This window comes from Charadrius vociferus, unplaced genomic scaffold, assembly GCF_000708025.1.
Source record: "Charadrius vociferus isolate BGI_N301 unplaced genomic scaffold, ASM70802v2 scaffold34, whole genome shotgun sequence".
In the NCBI taxonomy this organism is placed as follows: Eukaryota; Metazoa; Chordata; class Aves; order Charadriiformes; family Charadriidae; genus Charadrius; species Charadrius vociferus.
The window spans coordinates 1,890,638-1,911,995 of NW_009647989.1; the positions used below are offsets into that span (position 1 = coordinate 1,890,638).

Here is a 21,358-nt window from a genome sequence, read left to right on the forward strand (position 1 = left end):
AATCCCCATCCCTGGAAGTATTTAAAAGACGTGTAGATGTGGTGCTTAGTGACGTGGTTTAGTGGTGGACTTGGCAGTGTTGGGTTAATGGTTGGACTTGACGATCTTAAAGGTCTTTTCCAACCTAAATGATTGTATAATTCTGTCAGCAACAAGACACCTACCAACCTGTATGAGACCCACATACAGCCTGATTCCTATATTCCTGTATATCCATGATAATTCTGCTGGAGGAAGGGTTGTGCATAAACTACTAGCGTTTAGTCACCATGTTTGTTAAGAGTCTTTTGGGAGAGAGGAAGGATGGGGTGGCACTCTCCATATTGTCATTTGTACCACTTACACTGAGACCCACCTTAAAAATGAGGAAATAAGGAGTATAATTATTTCACCTTCTTTCTAGAGCGGTGTCTATGTTTTGTTTCTTTTCTATTTGAGATCATGTGCCTTGGCTTATTGTGTTGACTTGGAAGATTAAGCTGTGCCTGAACTCCGAGCAACAGGCAGTTTCCTTTGAACCCACACAGCATGAAAGATGAAGCTAGGCAGGCTTGGGGAGACAGTGCATGGCCATGCAGAAAAGCTCCTTTATGGCACTGGTCATTACGTAGCTATCGGATTACAGTCTTCATGAAACTAGGAAACTGAGCTATTCTTAAAAGGAGTTTCCTGCAGCATTTCTCTAGAAATTAATGCACCTAACAGGTTGGCATCCCATATCGGCATTGTATTCCTTTGGGTGAATGTCTCCAGTAGACAGCAATGCTTCACCTACCAAAGTGTATCACACACAGAGGCCATCAAAACAGACACAAACAGTGATTTGTATTTAGTCCATTGGGACAAGTCAAAATTAAGTGAGGAAATGTTGTGCGGGCACACTGCAATAAAACCAGCATCTGTCAGACACGATAACAGGACCCCATCTCAGTGTCAAATAGCACCTTATCCCTATATAATACACCTTCAGTGTACACTATACCAGATAGATCTATGTTCACCTCTTTAGAGTTTAGTAGCAGTGCAGGCAGGGGATTTTTACTATCCTCCAGTCACAAGAAACCACCCTATGCCATGAAATCAGAGGCTGGTACCATTTCAACTTAATTTTAATTTTCTCCGGTGCCTGCTGTGGAGAAACCTCTATGAAAGTGTAACCAAAAGCCTTATTTGAGAAGGTGAGACTAGCTGGTAAATAACATACCTTGTTCACTATGTGTAGACAGGGCCTTAGCTCCATTTAGGAAGGAAAAGTAACAGCCTTTCTTTCACTCAAGTGCAGGAGCATCCAGAAATGCCATGTGGCAGTTCCCTTGCCAGTTTTCCCCTAGCCCATGTGCCAATTTTCTACTCCTGTAGACATGTCCCCACTGTGTACCAAATTTCAGTGTATGCTGACCATGACATGACCACCATGGCATTGCTAACGCCCTGACAGAGTGTTTAGTATTAACACAGACCCTTCCTTAGCACAGACCCATCTGAATGAGCTGCCTGAAGATCTGTCAGCCTCTCCTGGAGGAAAGGGAGGAGCAAACTCACTGCACATAGCTTTCCTATCAGCTTGCAAGTAACACCACCAGGAGCAACGTTGCCAAAGGTTAAAAAGCAATTTTAAGCTGGAAGTTGGGAGAGGTTTCCTGATGGGAAAACTTACTGGGCTTGGCCACTCCCAGAGGAAGGGCTGGAAGTCTTAAAATGCAGGAAACTGGAGACTCACCTAGGTGAAGCCAGCAGACTGCTACTTCATATGTAAGAAAGATGTGTGATCACATAGTCTCTTGGGGAATGAAGCTAAAGATAGTGCTACTGAAAGGAGGCTACCTAAGTCCAAGACTAGCTCCAAGATGAGCAGAGAGCTAAACCTGAGCAAGACCCTAGTTCCTGTGGGGAAAGTTTCACCCCTCACAGACAGTGGGGCTGCTCATCACAAAGGTGATAATTCTTTGTGCAAGAGACAGGATTTCTGTGGGGGCTTGTACAAGATTACAACAGGGTGTCGAGCCCTATGAAATTCATCCAAACTCCACCGCTTTCAATTCCATCCCATCATTATTTCAAATGGCCTGTTTCAGCTTATTCCCATGAAAAGGGATAAAGTAGTAAATTCCGTGCCTTGCAGGGCAGCACTACGACTGCAGGCATGTTTTAGGGACCCAAAGGTAGCACAGCAAACAAAACCCAAGTCACCTGTCCCCCGATTCCTTCCACAGCTGAAACACACACCCCTGAAGAGCACTGACCCGGACAAGGTTCTGCAGATGTGCCTCAGTTCCCACTCTGCTTACGTGAATGGTAGAGACACGAAGAGGAGCAGTAACTTGTGAGGCTCTAGCTGGGCCAACTGCAAGGAAAGCTATAATTTTACCACAGAGGAATTACATTGTTTTAACAGTGGCAGATAGCAAACCTGCCCTAAACAGATGCCCACCTGGCACATTCTCTGCTTTTGCTGACTAAAGACTACTGTGGCTCCTCCTTCACCACAACCCTAACTCACACGGGGATTCTTCTCTCCTCCTCCAGCTATTTCCAAGTCCTTGCAGCACACAAGGTTGCCATGGCAATTATTGCACTGTGACATAAAAAAATATCTGCTATTAACTAGCAATCAGGAAAGGAGATAGAGGGGGAGGAAAATCGAGAGAGAGCAAGCACTTACTATACTTGCCAGAGTTGAAGACACTAGGAAAGAAATCCAATTGGTACAACTCATGTTTTCAGGAATATCTGTAATAAATGCATCCAACACGGCAGTACACAGACCACATTTCTATATGGATTGTGGTTTATGAGGGAGTGATTGAGTCAACCATTGTACTTGACAAAAAGATCTTAGATGTGGCTCACAGTTGAGCTACAGTCAGGGGTAAAAGGAGGAAGGGAAATCCCACCTTCTGCGTATCCCTCACATGCAGACCATGAGCTGAATCTTGAGATCTTATCTACAGTAAGCTGACCAACAGCAAATAGACCTGCACTGAATAGAAACCATCTAACCAAATAAGTAGTTGTAGTGTTGGGGAATAACACCAAGCTGGGTGGACTAGGAAAAATAGCTATGAACATAAACTCAATACAAAACTGTGCTGACAAAAGCAGTTGCTAACTTTTGGGAAGAAGACACGCAGCTACCATTTGCTTGCATACGCTGCCAATACAGGGTCTGTAGCGCAGACACAGCCTCTGTGAAGGAGCAGAAAACACTATAACTGCACAAGAATGCTGCACAAAGAGGAGATACAATACAGACCTCTTGGCAGCTTGGACTGATACTCACCTCCCTATGTTATATGTGTGTGTGTGTGTATGCAGAAACACACTGAACATCGCCAAAGGCACACACAACTGAGATGCCATTAATCACTCTCTAGAATTGGAAAAGACCTGGAGGTGGACTTCTAATCTACTATCCACTGTGATGGCTGCTTCTCAGCAGCCTGTCTCATATCTTTCTCTGCAAGGTAAGTCCCCTGCAGAGCCAAGGATGATTAAAAATGTTGGGGTTGGTTTGTTTGTTTGCTTGTTTTTGAGGGAAGGAGGAGAGGGGAAGTAGGCTTCAAGGAGAAGGGCAAGAATCAGTTGAATTGAGCCAAAGGGAGGAGAAAGAAGCAATAAAGGAGGAAGCAAGTGACAGAAATAGTCCAATCAAACACTGTCTTTAGGAAGGTGCCATGTTTATGCATTCTACAAATGGGTTTCAAAGATCTAGCATAAAAAAGGCAACTTCCCTTCAGCACATGTCAACCACCACAGCTAAAGGCTGGGCTCTGAGCTAAGTTCTTCCCAGCTATTTGCTCAAGATTTCAGCTATGGTAGAGTTCTCAAACATGCATTTAATCTCATGCCTTTAGAGTAATCAAGGTAGAACAGCAATAAAAACGATACAGAAGAGTCAGAAGACTGCAGGAAGGCAGAGGGAACCTGATGAAGAATGGGATCAAAGGCAAGTGGAGAACAAAAGATGCTGGTTCTCTTTAACCTTACTCCCAGGAGGACAAATCCCTTCCCATCTACATTCATTCTGGCTAGGACAATCACCCTCTCTTTCACCTTAAAATGCCTGCAGGCAATATGACCAAATAACTTTCTGTCACTCTCATTTTGCTTGGGTTTGGCTTAGGGCTTTCTTGATAACAGAGCATGATGTAGCATTTACAAGGCTGGGTTTGTCAGACACACATTGCTCAGCTACTTTTATTTTTCCAGCATCAGGCACTGAATATGTAGCTCCAGTAATTCCTTTTTTTATTGCTGCTGTTTATGTAAACAGGTACAGTCTCTTCCCACTGTTTATTCATCATGTGCTGACTCCAGACACTAAAACTGATCAGATAATATAATTGACTTATCTGGAAGACAGTAAAGATCTAAAAGGTTACTGAAAAACAGATCAGGCATTGTACAATTAACTGCCTCAAGGATGCAGCTAATTTGATTAACTCATTTACATATTGTCTATTTGCACAGTGATCCAAGAGCCCAGGTCCATTAGTGATGGGGTTTTATGTTTATTTCCCTAGCTAACATCGAGCATGTACACACTTTATAACACCCAGCCTGTGAGATCAGATGGTCCAGCTTTTTGTGTATTAGCCCCAGTAACGACACATTGATTATATGCTCTTGGTGACATTTCACTCCACGAGTGCACAGATACAATGAAACCAGATCTCAGACAACTGCAGGAATGTCAGTAGGATGAGAACCCAGTTTGATCTTCCATTGCCCTGCTGGGTTCAAGACACTACTGGCAGCACATACCACTAATTGCTTAGTCTCATCATCCACTTCACAATCTTCTCTCCAAGACACATAGGAATCAAACTTGGGAGCAGCTAGATATCATGTTACCAGTGGCAATTTTTAAAGTAAAATTGAGTGTTACGGCAAACGCTTTTCTGGCACCCAACACCTACATGCTAGGAGAAGCCCACTACTGCAGATGGCTCAGCGCTAAGCTGGAAGCATGTGACAAGTGTCCAGTGAGAGCACACAGACCCCCTCAATAAGCTTGAACACCAGGTGACCAGCTTCTATCCAACTCTCTACAGAAATGTTAAGTCTGATTTGACTCGCTAGTCTGTGACATTAGCACAGGACTAGTCTCACATTTGGTGTTAATGAATTCGCCAGCTTTTGCTCATCAGCTGGGATTGGGGCACGTGCGTCTCATACAAGGCAGTCTGAAAGCAGTGAAAGTCAAGCAGGAAGCTCATTAAGTTCACGCTTCACTAAGAAGCCTGAATGTACTGATTCATCCCTTCTTCCTTCCCCCCAATCCTGCAACTGCCAGCTTGTGCTGAAGTTCTCCAATTATGTTCATCAAGCTAATTCTTCTCCCTCTTTACTTCCAAGGAGCCAAGCTTCTGGTCTGACAAACAAATGAAGTTGTACCTTTCGTAGCTTCCCGTAGTCAATGAGTTCTGGACGGTGTCTATGAATTAAAGCGCAGAAACCAAGGCCGTCCTTCCAACTATGAGAGAGACAGAAGAGAGCACAATGAACACTATTCAGTCAGGGAGGGACACAGCGACAGGGATGAGCACGAGGGAAGGCACCAAGACAGCAGGATGGCTAATTCTGGTTTAGTTTTTGGCTAACGGTGCTTTTGTAACCGCCGAGAAGGAGACATGTCTTGTACCTGCATGAGACTGCAATAAAGATTCCTTTCAATCCCTACAAAAATCCACTATGATTAGGACTTGTCCTTTGCTTTGCCACCTCCTTTTTGCCAGTTGTCTGTGCTGAACTCTGCGCATGTCCTGTGGAGCATGCAAGGACAGGTGTAGAGCTTGGGGTGGAAAAATGGTGTAGATACAAGCCCTAAAGAAGGAACAAGTTCATTCCTTAGGGAAAAGGCAGATGCCCATATCTAGCTCCACTACAGTACTGGCTAGCATGGATGGCACTTAAGCTCTCAAAAAAGTGATTTTACATTTATATGGTTCATACAGCTCTCCAGGACGTGCTGGAAAAAGCACTATTATGCAGAATCTTCACCAGAACATCTGCTAATTTGGAAATATTAAGAGCAGGGCCAGAAAACCTCTCATCCATTCCCAACTCTGCCATACTACAAAGTTTCTGGTGCAGCCTTTATTTCATGGCTCCTAAAGCGTCCTGAGTTTCCACAGAACAAAAGCTGTCTTGCTTAGCCTGTGGCATATATGCTTCTCTCAGAGGACTTAACACTCAGAACTTTACAAAAGCAGCAATTGTAACCAGAATGAGGAATAAAGATGTAGGTACTTCGATCCACCTATAACCTCTGCCTTTAATTTCCTAGATGTCTGTCTGGACTGCACAGTTACTGTGTAACATGCATCTGCATTGCCTTGGGAGGTTTGTCAGGAACATCGTTGAATATAACAAGAGAGGTATGAAAATAACACAGATTTTAAAGCTAAGTTCTTGCCTGTAACTCACCTGATATGGAAGTTCTGGATGTTTACATTTTTGTAGGGGGCTGTCTTCCTCTGACACCATAACAAAAGTCCTTCTTTAGCAGATGTCTCTAAAGAAAGAAAGCAAGCACACCAATTAACTCATTTTCTTAGAAAGCAGGAGTCTCTGGAGCATATGCTAGAAAAACATGACCAGCTCCTCTTTGGTAGAGACTGCACTGAATTGTGCTTTATTTAATTTCACTTGTCAGAAAATTCTTTGTTTGGAAGAGTCTACTGGAATAGTTTTGTTATTTTGTTATTTTCTTAAGGAGGTTCTGTAATAAGGAGAGAGCTTTTTGGGATTAGAGAGGAGAGCTTTGTAGGTAGGACTTGTAAGAGAGGTCCATTTTCAGTGCTAGTCTCTGAATCAGCCTGCAAGAAACGCAATAGATTCCAACATCAAAGTTGGCTTTCAGGCATAGCCAACCTTTTGAGCTGCTCTTAAAATCTCTTACAAGAAGAGAATGTGAAAAACTCTTCTCAGTGTACCTGAACTTGGCCAGAAATGTCAGTGAGATCACAGGGCAGTTTGGGAAGGGTAGCTCCCTAGGATCCCCCAGTGACTCACCTAAGAGCACGTTCTGGACCTTTTAAGTGGCAAAGTCATTTAGCTACCCCAGTTCATTGTTGAACAGTGGCTGGAAAGAACTAAGATTTACCTTCAACTGAGATATCCTGAATGGCAAAACGAAGGATGATGGTCCAGATCATTCCAAGAGTCATTTTAACATTACCATCCACAATTTCTATGGAGAAAAAAAAAAAAAAAAAAAAGGTAAAAAGAGAAGAAATAGAAGGCACCAAGTTGCAAGTGCAAATCCTAGTAAAACAGAAGCATCGGGGAGCATTCCCTTTTGCAGATGGAAGAACTGGAATTCCAGCTGAAAGCTGTTCTTCCCCACCTCCCCAGATGCTCTGCTGGTACAGCACAGCCTTGCCCAGCAGTACCCAGTAATCAGACTTATTCTCTTGCAGTATAATACTGAGCGTAAAACAGACACCGATGATCCAAAAGACCAAGACCAAGGACCAATTTAGATCAGTGCAATTCCCCACAGGGGCATAAAAACACCTTGTTCAGGTTTAATTCCTATCACTTAGAAGCCATATAAGCCAAAATGGGAAAAAGAAAAGCTTTCCTCTCTCACTTTGATATGCCTGCTTCAAGTCACCCATGTAACTGCCCCAGCATAATTATACCAGAAAAACCAGTGAGACTTCCCAGTGCAGATGAGCTCTGACAGCTGGTTTTGTCATGTGAAATAGATACCACCAAGAAACATCAACATTTTAAGTTCAAACAAGCCTAAATGCTTGTTGTTTCAAACAAGCCTAAATACACCAGACTGCCTGTATAGGACTTCTTTCAGCCATATAATTGCCAAAGGACACAACAGAGCATTCCTCAAAGTACGTGCATCCTGCTTAAAAAGGAAGCCAAGACTCATGCTGACCAGCCCGAGCAGACCATAACATAAACTAAGATGTTAAGCAGATTGTGCTTATTGCTCATTGGACTCCACAATACAAATCAGCAAGGGTCAACAACTCGGAGGTTTTAGAAAGTGACTGCTTGTGTGTGTGAGGTATGATCTGTTTAGGACTGGGGATCAAGGTTCTGGGGGGAGGCTGGCCCAGAAAGGGGTTTCCACCATGTCTAGATTACCGCCAAACAGTCCAGACGGTGAGCAGCTGAGTCTCAAGTGCTGATCTTCCTCAGCATCTACGGAAGTTCCGCACAGACTATGTATACACGTTATAAAATTTACAGCCTTCACTTTTTTGGATAGTGAAACTAGCTGAGCTGCCTTCTCCTACTCGTTCTCTGGCAGGTTCCCGCACGGCAGAAGGATCTTTCACAAACAACTGACAAGTTAACAAGAGTATTTTCAGTAAGAAAAGGGTTAGAATTAACCCACTGCTTGGAGGCAGAATAATTCAAGTCCTAACAAGGCTGCCAGAAACCATTTTTGTACTACTGTAGACAACTCTGTGTCACTGCTTCCATAAAGCTGCCCAGCAGGAACGCATTGTGCTATGGGGCAAGCAGAAATTTCCAGTATAGGCAACTGCCACCAGTTGTGGATCCTGCCAGAAAAGTAACAATATTTGAAATTTTCCTTTCAAGCCATTAAAAAAAAGTTTTTCCCCTTATGAAAAGATTTCAAACACCCCCCAAACACATTGTTTCAGAAACCATGTCCATCTGGTCAATATTCCTGAAAGCCTGTGATTTAGTGCTACACATCGTGCAACTTCCAGTGTAAATTCGAAGGATAATCTCCGCTGTGCTTTGACATACATCTGCATTAGGGATTTACAGATTTAAAAGATACAAAACAAGACATGCCACCTTGTTCTACTGCAGTAAACACCCGTGTCTGCTCCTTTCTGCATTTAAGAATACACACACATATCCTGGTGGGCCATCAGTTTGCCCAGCATTAAAAAGCCAACAACTTTTCACTGCAGTACAGAAGAACTACAGTTATTGTTGCTGGCATGAAAAAATTATGTTTGCCCAGTGACAGTTTTCTCACAAATGAATTTTTTACAGGTATTTTGGGGTCAGGGTGTTGTCTGCTAGCCTGACATAAGAAAATGTAATGTGATGGCAAGTATATTCATATCTACACTTCTTGCATTCTCCATCCTTCCGACAAAGCACCACAATCAACTTAAAGGAAAATTCTTACTATTGTTACAAATACCTGAGATACTACAGCTAAAATACAAAAGAAAGTATCCATGTTTTCACCTTGCCTGTTTTGTTCTTGTGATGGATATTTGTGGGGATTTTCAAAAAGCAAAAAACCCCAATGCTTGTAAAAACCACAGCAGTTGGCAGGGGGACCCTAAGGTATATTTAAGATCCGAAACTAAATTGAGCTCTTTATTTTAATGGACTAGATTAAAATCTGATGGCAATACTTTAATGTTGAAAATGCTTTGTGAACACTAATAAATCAATCAGTGAGCTGAAACAGGTAATTAATATTACTGTTCCATGGATTTTAATTGGAAATAAAAGTCAAGATACTTACATAAAACCAGATGGCATTAAGTTGCTAATGTGGCATTAAAACTCAGCACTAGGCTCTTGTCACGTTCTCAAATTCCATCTTTACAAAGTTAGCTGGTGGAGTTAAGTTGGAAAGCATCAGGTTGCCCAGAGAAGTTTTGGATGCCCCATCCCTTGAAGTGTTCAAGGCCAGGCTGGATGGGGCTTTGAGCAGCCTGGTCTAGTGGGAGGTATCCCTGCCCCTGGCAGAGGGTCTTTAGGGTCCCTTCCAACTCTAACCACTCTATGATCTCTTCTCCCCCAGCCCTCTTAATTTCCTTATACATTTAAAAAGGAAGATGTGCGCTCCCTGCTCCCATGTCTGATTCTTCCTCAGCAGTGCACCAAAGTAAAGCTGCTCTGGAAGATGCCCAGAATATTTCCACCACTTCATCTCTACATATCATTTTATTTGATGCAGGGAAAATCCAACACCTACCGAGCAGATACTGAGGTCAATGAGATTAGTGAGCAATCCATCCCGGGATGCAGATTTAACTAACAACGCCATCCCCAGTCCTTTTCTTTTTTGGTTTGTGGTTTTTTTTTTCTTTTTTTTTTTTCTCCTTTTAAATAGAGTTGACAAAACTGTTACTATTTGTTAGAAGCGGGCAATCGTGTTTTGGTTCTAGAGCTAAAAATCTTCTCCTGGCAACCTGGTTACAAATTCAGCCAGCCTGATCAGAAAGGCCATATGCTCTTTGGTCCTCAGTCACTCGGTTTTCCACCCCTGCACTCCCCAATGCCAACCTCCTTTTTCTTTAGGATCCCTTCAGCTGCTGCCAGTCTCTTTCTAATATAGTGGAATATGGCCAAGAAACAAAAATGAAAAACATGGTTGCAAAACAGGTTTGCACGAAGCCTTCTGCTTCCTGGTGATGAAGAGAAAGAAACTCCACAGGAATTGTTAAAAAGTTGAACATAGCTAGAACAATCTAATGGTTAATTAAAGACACAGTGTTTGTTCCCCACTGATGTACCTAAGGCTCAGTAATGTGAGAGCAGTTCACATATTAAAAGGCTAATAATCAGACAGTATCTTCTGCCTGACTGTGCTTTCCAAATGCTCTTCCTAGGCAAGACCTTCACAAGCGTTGCCTGCGCTTCCTCCACCACCAGTAGCTGTTGTCTGAACAGCAGCAGCAAGTACATGTTATTAATGTGATTTACATTCAACTCGGGGGTGGATCAGTTGCTGGCTAAAGCTGATGAGGCATTTGCATCCACTGGAAGGATTTTTTTTGCACCAGTGAATGCGCTTCCACCCAGCTCCCATTATTATACCAAATACCACCAACAAAATATGCAAAAAATACAGTACTCTCATCCATTTGTTTGACAGCCAATTAAGGGCCTGACAAATGTTCAGTCCGTAGAAGCAAGACTGGCTGGCTACATAGATGTGGCTTTTGAAATGCCACCACCTTTTTTAAATGCATGAACTCATATTCAAAAATGCAAAAATGATTAAGCTTACTTTTCTACCCTGGCCTGGGGAGTTAGAAGCAGATCCAATGCTACAGAAACCGTTATCCCCCCTACCTACTTCTGAGTTGCCCATGAGAGCACAGCCTTTGGTTACCCCACGGAGATAAGGAGTTGCAGGGGATGAACAACTGGCAGGATATCTTTATGATGTGGGAATTGGAGATATACAGCAACAGTGGTGACATAAAATTAAGGCTGCTCTGTGTTTTGTTTATCCTAACAAAAGCCAAATAAAGCAGGATGAGCATCCATGCCCCTGTCTTCAGTAAGCATGTTGCTAATGATGGTCCAGCCAGATTTAGGACAGATGGCTGGCATTGATGATGGGGGTGTACATCTCAGCTCCCTAATTGTGAGCAGGGAGGAGATAAGGACAAATATAATGCTACGTATCACTTGCTGACATGAAGAGACCCTATTTTCCCCTTCCTTCCACTGTCAAATGCATGCTTGCTCTGCCTGGTGCTTCAGTAGGTGTTTTGCTCAGCTGGGATTTCTGCAATTGTTGAAATCTCTAAGCTTTATTTCTCCTTTCACTTGCACAGGTGAGAATAGGGATTAGTCCATCCTAAATTATCTTTATGCTGAACTGAGCCACAACTGTCTACGAAAGGAGCAACCTTCTATCCAGATTAGAGGTGCAAATAAAATAGTCATAGGGTCACATACTTGACCTATTCAATCTGTTAAATCCCAGGAGCATTTGGCACCAGTATGGAATCTATTACAGTAAAAGAAGGCTCCTGAGGTGTCAGATGACAGTGAGATTTAAAGGCAGATGAAAAAGGTTCCATTTGGAACCTGCACCAGGCTAGAGCTTTCCTTGATCCAGATTTACACAGATCTGCTGTATGCCACAGTTGCTTTGACCCCATGGACTCTGGCTAAACAAAGATGTTTAGAATCATCTAGAATTGTTAATAGTCAAAGACGGTTGTGAAAAACAGCTCTTAACCACCATTGCTTATTCTGTTTGCTTAGTTCATCCTTTGTTTAACATGGACATGGAGTATGTCCTGTGCTCATGCAGCGTGTACGAAATCCTCTTCAATTCTGGTTGTCGTTCACTGGGACATGACTGCAGAGCTTGGCTTATAAACAGCAGAGCGGAATCTTTATTTGATGAAATGTGGGATAAATGCCGTGAAAACATTTTTGCTGGCTTTAACTCCGATTAAACACAAGGTTTCACAAGGCTTAAGATGACCTGAGAGTCTACTTGGGATTCTTTCTGGAAGTTATTTTTTAACTACAAAAAATAATAATAAATAAAGCCAGGACATTGATGGCCAATGCCATTTGTCTAATGTATACAGAGAACTACAGCTGGGCTGCAGACCCTTTGCACAGGACCTGCTGCTCAGCAGATACCCAGAGATGGAGATGGAGCAAGCCACCCCAGGGTGAGGAGTGCGCTGCCCTAGCCGGTATCACCACACTGCTGCTGGATGGTGGTTTTCTCCTCCGGAAGAAAAGCCACCTGGAAGACTTCCTAGATCAGTCCAACCTGACTGAGGCATTTACAGCTCATTTTCTTAGTGCAGTGTTATGACTGCCTCATTGGCTTTTATCTTCTACTTTACTGCTGCATGATGCCTTCTGAAACCAAAGTCTGAAAGCAAGCCCTTAAAATTCACGCTCCAGGAAGGCTTATAATCCCTTCCATGGACAGAGTTACTGCTGTGCTGTTCAAAGTAAAAGTCCGATTTTTATAGCTGATGCGTAATTTACTGCACACCAAGCACCTGGATGGGCTGGGTAGAAGGCCCTGCAGCAGGTTATGCTTCTTGGTGACAACCAGAGTCACCTGGGCTAAGTCTGGGAGCACGGCAGGCAGTGGGATGGGGGGAGCCCACGCTGTGATCACACTTGCATGGCCTGAGCTGGCATCACAGCACAGGCCCAAGTGCTCTGTATAAAAATCAAAGCTAACCTTGGTCCAAACTTCAGTGCCGTGCTACCTTTGGTAGTATAAAGAAACCCATATGGGTTCACCATGTAGCTACGTGGGCACCAGGACAAAGGAGAGCCAGGTACATTTCGCCGGGGAGGTCAGGGTCACCACTCAGACTGACATAAATCGTGGCTTCTGTCACAAATGTCACCTCACAGCCTATTTCTGAACAGGGTAACTGCTATGAATCCATACTGAATAAGCAGTCCCCGGAGATCTTTGATCACAGACCATTTTACTTGCAAATGATTTCTAAGTGCTGTGAGGTTACAGTCACAGCTGATTCAGGAGCAGAGATCAAAAAAGTGGAAGGAGAGTAAAAGGCAAACTAGTGCCAAGGAGAGCAGAACCAGAAAAAAAAAGGGAATAGAGCAGGGAAGATAGGTTTTACGCATGGTCTAGACTCCCAGAAGGATCCAAATGTCTGTCCAAGATCCAAATGACAGCAGGAGCTGTTTTAAGGCAGAAGACCTCTGGCTCCAGACCCAACTTCCAGTTTGAAAAGGGTCCCATACAGATACGGACTACTGTATCAGACATTAGATGCATCAGTCTATTTTGTAAGGGCACAAAATTACCTTAGATATGCATTTGTGCTACATAAACAATACTCAGGGCCAGCAACATGCTAAGGTTGCTCCTGTGGGAAAAGCTGAGAAAATTGAAGAAAAGCTTTGCATGCAAAATACCAATATCATTGAGCCATTCACCTCTTGTATTTTGCTCTTAAATACCAAACGCAGTAAAGAAATATCTGCAATGTCCCTGAGCACTAGTTTCAAATTGTTCCAAAGTCTCCATAAGGTTAAAGTAGTACGTTGAGGTAAAGATTTCGGTAAGGGAAACATAAGCACCTGCAGCAGCTGAGGTATTCTGCCTGATCTGACACAAAACAAGCGGACTGTAGGATGGGCATATACCTTAAAGATGTTCGCAAGAGCATGCCTGAAAGGCCAAAATTGGGAACAGCATACCAACACTACTCTGACCTCCTGGGCTAAGAACAGGCAGGGCTCAGCCCTGCACCCCCACGACTCTCCCTGAGGAGGAATGCCCATCCAGAGCTGTATCATGGGCTAATTTCCTGGTTCTGTCATGAGTTTCCCTGAAGAAACCATGCATTTCCATCTGTGAGATGGAGATAACAAACCTCCCTCATTTTCCATGGTCACTGTAAAGACAAACCTCGAAATACCACAGAAGCAGAGCGTCTCCACAGCAACAGTGACAACATGAAGTCCACAGTCAGGACTCACAAACAGGTCCGGAGCAGAAAAAAACAAGTGTAATGAAAACACAATCCGGTTAAGATGACATGTTGTTAAGGTTCATAAAGGAGCAAACTATCTTATTAACCTGCAAGCCCTTCCGGGTCTCGGGCGACATATCTGCAGAACACCCACCATCTCAGCTAAAAAGACAAAAATCCTACACAACTCCCTGATCTCTGCGTGATCCACAAAATCATCTTGAGGGCATCCCTGGTGCTGCCCACAATGGTCTCTGGCTCTGGCTTCCAGCCAGACCACCCAGCTTTCTTGGGTGCACAAGAAGAAGCCTGGAAAGCCCTGAAAACTGGGGCCTCTTGGGTGCTTGACCTATGCTGGGGACTGCACTTGGCTTTGACCCATGGGATTTCCTACAGCAATGCCAGCAACTCTGCAACAAGCTAAATACAAGCAGCTGCTATGCTTCAATTGAGACTTTTCTTCATTTGAGAAAGAAACATCGCAATTAATTTGTTTCTGTCACTGCTCAATGTTTTCTTTAACTCCTGAGAACCAGGAGACAACAAGCAGGAGGACCTGACCAACAAGCCCAAGTGGTAATCAGGTTTGGCAGCTTGGTGTGAAGGTGGGATTTAAATCCAGAGTAAAGGCCTAATATGGCCCCTTTTTTCCTCCATGGCTTATTCTACAAGGACATGGTAGGGCCAGGGAGGCGCAAAAGGAAATTACAGGCAGCCGTGAGAGAAAGGTAATAGCTAAGCACAGCTTGGGCCCAGACAAATCATCTGGTTTCTTTACCTTCTGCTCCAATAGAAACTAGTTTGACTCCTTTGCTGGCAATGAAATCCAAGGCCTTGTTCACGTTGGATATTTTGTGCACTCGCATTTTGCCTCTTTCAGGCTTAGCCAAACGTTCACCTAGTAAGAAAAGAGGAGAAAAAAAAAAAAGTATTAGAAAACAATTCTGAGCCCTTTCTTCCCTGGTGGGTGTTTCCCCACGCTGGTGGCTGCCACTGCTCTGCCAGGCAGAGGGTAGACCTCCCTGCATCCTTTCTCAACAATGACTGCAGGACAACCACACTCGCAGTTGCAAGTACTCCCAGAAAGAATCAGACAGAAAATTATCTTTTTGTTGCATCCCAGATAATTTAATAACAGAGGAACTGTCGGCACTGAGTCCTTTCCACAGCAGGTTTGTATCAGAGGTGAAAAGGTCCTTCAAAACCACACTGAGCCAGGCAGTGGAACTAACCTCCGTACCATTGACTCCAGATAACGATGCCTGGAAACGGCACAAACTTCCCTCCCCCACGAAGACAGGTGAGGAGCTCCCCTCCAGCAATTACAACATCCAATTTACAAAGCAAATCTCTACTCCTTGGAACTCCCTACAGTCAAATATGAGGGTGATCTTGTACCTTGCCTTTTCTTTTCCCCAGTCAGGATACAGACCTCGCACCTTTCTAGTCTCTGCACTGAATGGCCACAGCTGCCTCTATCAGGAATAAAATCACTTCTTTGGCAAGTGGCCTCATAACTGTAAGGACTGACATCTCAACTCCCTTCCATTACATGTTTGATATATTTCTAACTCTATACAATGGTCTTTTACACAGCGGTATGCATTTTAAATGTTTCTAATGAGGCACAGAGAGGGAAGCAGCGTAGCTCCGAGGTAAGAGCAGGTAAATCTCTGACAGTAATGAGTCTTAGGGCAAACACCAGCTCCTGACTGGAACAAAGCTGGAAGATTTGGAAAAGCACTTTCTTGACCTTATTTATCTGAAAGAGCTGCATTAAGTGCAGTCATGGCCATTTTGATAGGCTGCCTGTAACTATGTTCACAGCATACTTTTACTAACACTAACCCAACATGCAGAATAAGCAAATTAAAGCTTGGACCGATAAGTGGACTTCTCAAAGGAACCTCTGCTAGAAATATAATTAGATGGGACATCAGGAACCACATGTATGTGACACACAACACCAAAAAATGAGCACAACAGCTGCTTTCAGACCACAACCTCTAGAATGCAAAAAAAGATCTAAACAAAATGCAAGCAGGTTTTGCACTTTGAAAAAAAAAAAGTTATGAGATAATTAAAAAGAGATCAAATGGGCAAGTCTAGGCAAGTCATTACTCACTTGACCTATTCAGTTCCAAAAGTCTCCTGCTATATCATGAACCCGAATATTTAAGTCAATGTGAGCTGACTGAAAAATCTTTATTTGAGGCTTAAGTGTGAAGAAGAAAAGTACTTTTTAAAGAACTCTTCTTCACACTAAAACTGGATGGGTTGTTTCCTAACAAAGGAGTGAGGAAGAGCTAAAAGGGAGAAAACAGATTATCTCCATAGCCATGCCCTACAAAGAAAAAAAAGTCTGGCAATGAAAACCCTTTAAAAGTGTTTCAGTGATTACTGTAGGCTGGTGTCATTAGCTTTTAAGCTTAAGGATAAAACCAGATTCACTTTCAAAATGAAACAGTGATGTCTGACAATTTAAGTAAAAAGATGTATTTATGGTACTACCTCCATCCTAGGATTAAAAAAATATCTTTTGCTTTAATGGAGCCTCAAGTACACGTCATGGTGCGTTGCCTTATTTTCCATTTAGATTATGCTAGTCATTCTCAAAAGTGGAAGCATTTTTTTTGTGACAGTTTCACAATGACATTTTTACATGTAGTCTCACAATAGATCTATGCTGCCAAATGTGAACAAATGGGTTGAGCCAGCTAAGAAAATAACCATTTTCTTCAGCTGATGTGGCTGTAAACTAGCCTTGCAAAAAGAAAAATAAAGACAAGAGATTAAGTTTCAGGTAGAACAGCAAGCCGATCCAATTCACCTTGTGGCCCCGTGATGTGCATTGCCAACACAAGGGAGAACATCTGAAGTGCTCTCCCTGGGGCTGGGGAGGGCAGGATTGTTCCCTCTGACAGCAACGCGATCCTGGAGCAGTTGATGGTGATTGCAAAACTGCAGTCTCCCTCTCTCAAATCCCACAATAGGGTATTTGTTTTAGAATAATTTCGTTGGGAACTTAAAAAGTCCCCAAACCCAACGGCTATTTCCATCACACTTGGACTTTATTACAAATTTACATTTCCAGAGAAAAGCTTCATCTGGTTCCATGCCATACATTATTAATGATGTAGACTATTAAAACAGAAGCCTGCTAGAAATATGTTCTACTTTCAGCTATTTGCATCATTGCTTTATTTCTCAGTACTTCTCCCAGCTGAGACAATGAAAATGGTCTACTCGCTTCCATTCTCAGATTCCCGTGTACTAGCCCAAGGCTGTACTTTAAAAGCCAAACAATGCAAGGAAGACTTGGCATAGAAGTTGTTTACAGCAAAGTTGTTTAGGAAAAATTTCAATTAGTCATTCCTTCTGGTCGGGGGGCGGGGGGGAAACCTTATAACTTTATTTTAAAAGTATTAAATGTGAGCTTAGCCTTTTTCAGTCTTGTCGTATTATTTTTAAAATGACTTTGTCATGGGAAGGAAACAAGTGTGTCATCTGGGGCAATTTCGGGGGCGGGGGCAATTGTTACTTCTCACCACAGAGGCCAATGGGAGAGGACTCACAATGATGAAGTCCCAGGCCTGTCTGTGGAGCTTCCCCCACCGCACAGTGGCTGGGGGAGGAAGGGGCTCTGGCTGGGCTGGAAGGGGACCCCTCAGCAGCACAGCTCACCACCAGAAGGTACTGGGCTGAGTAAAAATGAGACATTGGGAAGTCATGTTGGATGGGAAAACTACTTCCTACCCATCCTACCTGCCCGGCAGCAACGTGTCCCCAGAGACACACAGGAGGGTCTGCCCTGAAACAGGTCTCCCACAGCCCCAGCGGCACAGTCCCTCTCCCATCCCAGGGTCTCCAGCAGCTTCCCTGATGGAAGCTCAATCCTTCCTCCCATGGCAGCGTGGCAGCCACCGTTGCAGCGGGGGCAGAGGGAGATAGCGCTCCCTCACTCCCACACATCCCAGCCGGGCGGCCAGGCGGAGGCAGTACCCGGCTCCACATGGCTCTCGGCCAGTCCAGCCCAACGCTCTCACAGCTGAAGGCTCTTACAGCCATCACCCTCTGGGTTAGCGGAAAAGATCAGCCTGCCACAGAGCAACCCTGCCCACGCCAAATTCCCGTCAGCAGCTCTGCAGTCCCCCAAAATATGGGAAGAAGAAGGTGTAGAGTGAGCCAAGAGCTGAAAGGAAAGGCCAGAAGCTGGAACTGGAGGGCTACGAGTCATCTGGAGACTCACCCTTTTGGCAGGTGATCAGTGGGAACCATGGCAGGAACATACAGGCGAGCCCTTGCCAACCAGCAGGAGACTCCTTACCCCCACACTGCTCCCCGGGCTGGGCCGCTGCTTCCCCAACTACAGGCCAAAGGGGCCACTAGTGGGGCCAACAGCTGGAAGAAGGCTCTGTAAGAGCAGCAGGGCTCACAACTGGAAATGGAACCACCAAAGATGGAAATGAAATGGGGGAAAAAAACAACTGTGCTAAATTTCTCCTCTTTTGCCACTGTACCTAGGAGAACTATGGTTCCAGCTTCTGCTGGCTCTAAGGAAAGGATGCTCAGTTCTTAGTGTGTGAAGGACCACGGCCTCTGGTGGAACGCAGCCCACAGCTGCTCCCCATGCCTTTGCCCACTGGTCATCTAGCGGTAGGCTGTGGGCACAGAGTCATTCTGCAGTTGATGGGGAAATGCCATGCCCACACCACCAGTGCACTCGAAAGCCATTAGCTTCTTCCCAAACCGAGGGAGGTCTGATAGGCCCTGCCAGTGGCCTCCCAAAGGGACAACAGGAGAGGAAGAGTGAAAGATGAGGCAAGAAAATTAAGCAGTGTCAGATATGAGACCCCCTGCTTTAGCACTGAGCCTCATCTGCCTTCCCCTGTTAATGCTTCTCTCCCCTATCTTCCAATTCAGTCATTAGAAACTAAGCCATCAAGGCCCATCTGCCCCAGCTTCCTTGCTCCTCCTCTGCAAGGGAACATAAATACAGAAAATAAATTAATAGGACTCATCTACCTCATTTCTTACAGGCACTGCAGAAGCAATGTGCGTGCCGGAAAGCTCTGATAGTATTTGAACTCTGATCCCTCCAAACCACAAGCATGGGCAAAAACTCTTGAGGTTTTATCCTATATTCATAAATTCTGAAAAACACATATACTGACAGCATCTTTCCAGGAGCTGACAAAGGGAAAGGCAGGGAAAGGAAAGGAGAGGCAGAGGGAAGGCAGTCTGAGTGCTTCTATCATGGCGATTTTATTGGAAAACATACCAAGAATGTCAGGAGCGCAAGTCATTGGGTTGCTATTACTGGCTCAAAAGCCATCAAGAGAAAGTTCATGAGCACACAACCCCAGTTTCATGCATACATTTTATTCCCCCTGGATGCCTCCCACAATACTTTACTAAGGTATTTATTTCATCAGCACATCAATGGGGATTACTGCTTATATGAAATAATCCCTGGGAGATATCTGTCAAGTAGTGCGACATTTGTGATAAGGAGAGAAAAAAAAAAAAATCTGACCTAACTCGTTCATGCCACTGTTTTTATTTCAGACTGGGTTTTCTGGGATTTTGCTTTTCTTTGGGATTTTTTTTTTCCCCTGAGCTTGAGCACTGAGCTCAGATTGGAACTAGAATGGAAAACCTTCAGTCACAGCTGAAACTGAAAAACACAGAAGATTTACTGGTTTGACTCCCCTCTTCCAATAACTTCTATCCTATTCCCACTGTCATGTGGCTTTGGTATGATTTGCCAGTGCAGCATTCCCACACTCTTCCCAGAGCTGCTTCATCAGCCCTGCCAAGCAGTAAGAGCCGTTGCCTGAGCCTTCACAGGAGGCTGTGCATTCCTGACGGGCAGAGGAAAGCCGAGAGGCAGGAGCAGGAAGGCAATGGGCAGCCTGCACAGGCCGTGAGGCTTGGAGTACATTCCAAAAGCACATTAATGGTCACTGCTGGAGACTAGATACTCGTTTGGGAGAAATTTGTTCTGAATCAGAAAGCAGCTGTTCTTATATTCCAGCAAAATCTGCAGCATTACAGCCCTTGATGTCCCTATTCTGCGAGAAAGGAGGAGAACAGATTTTTGAATGGAGATGCTCAGGACACTTGAGAGCACCACACGAAACCTCTCTCACCTGAAATGACTTCCAGAAGTAACATGAGTTTAAGACCATCCCTGAAATCTTCCTCTATGTTCTCAATCTGTGTCCCAGCCTTGCGGAGGTGAGAGTTACACCATGCTGTAAACGTCTAAAACACAGGAAACAAAGAAAGAAAGAAAGAAAAAAAAAAAAAGCAGTCAGTAATCTACCCAGAAGCCAAACAACAGTTCAGAACCAACACAGTGCTGCTAGGTACCACGACACAGAATCAAATGCTGGTTACGTTATCATCTTTCCATCTGCTTTCCTTGTGGAGCACAAGCGTTAGTACCTAAATATCCAAAGAAGTCGCAGGGTGTTCCTGTGACAGAGGGAGTCTGAGAGAGACAGTCACTTCATGGCTCCAGCATGTCTGATTTTCTAGAGAGGCCCTTACATTTTGTGTTTGGTTTAGAATACCTTGAAACCGATTTTAAGGCATGCTAAGTGGTCAGATTGCTAGAGACTCTAGTGGTGTTAGATGACACATCTTAACGTAATATAAAGAAGAATGGAAAACAGCATTCCAGATCTTCTCATCTCTAGACAGGTGCTTGAGAAAAAAAGGACCATTCTATGGCCGAGTGCTTCTGGTCTACTTCATCCCCAGCAAACACTGCAGCCCTTAGACAGACACTGAGGAACAGCGTGCCAAGCTCCTCAGCCCCATAAAGCACATCCCAGTAGTGTCTCTCCAGCTGCCTCCATTCTCACTGAGTCGCTGCTAAACAGACCTCCCTCCCCTGCATGACTGTCCCACCTTCCTTCCTCCTCCTCCCTCATGTGGAGAAGTAAATGCTTTCTGAATAACGATGCTATCACCCATCTCAGCAGAAGTGCAGGTCATAGAGAGGATAAAAGTAAGTATTACTTAGCGACACTACTGTCTGGCACAGTCCCAAACTCCCACTATTTGAGAGCCTCTGGCAGAAGGATCATTGCAGCCACCTCAGTGTCAGAAATCACAGCCACTCTGTAATGCATGACCACTGGAGTAAT

At 44.2% G+C, this 21,358-nt stretch overlaps 1 protein-coding gene across 2 annotated transcripts in view; it reads right to left on the reverse strand.

The window, feature by feature from the left end:
- ACTN1 (actinin, alpha 1) overlaps positions 1-20,464 on the reverse strand; it is a 48,412-nt gene extending 27,948 nt beyond the window's left edge. Inside the window, exons 1-5 of one of the 2 annotated variants that reach the window (XM_009883489.1) lie at positions 20,354-20,464; positions 14,980-15,099; positions 7,109-7,195; positions 6,430-6,517; positions 5,398-5,476 (exon numbers count right to left, since the gene is read on the reverse strand). In XM_009883489.1, coding sequence (XP_009881791.1) covers positions 5,398-5,476; positions 6,430-6,517; positions 7,109-7,195; positions 14,980-15,099; positions 20,354-20,378 — 399 coding nt within the window. In that variant the 5' untranslated portion in view covers positions 20,379-20,464. The remainder of the gene's footprint in view (positions 1-5,397; positions 5,477-6,429; positions 6,518-7,108; positions 7,196-14,979; positions 15,100-20,353) is intronic. The other variant, XM_009883488.1, reaches the window with a different exon arrangement.
- Positions 20,465-21,358: the final 894 nt, after the last annotated feature.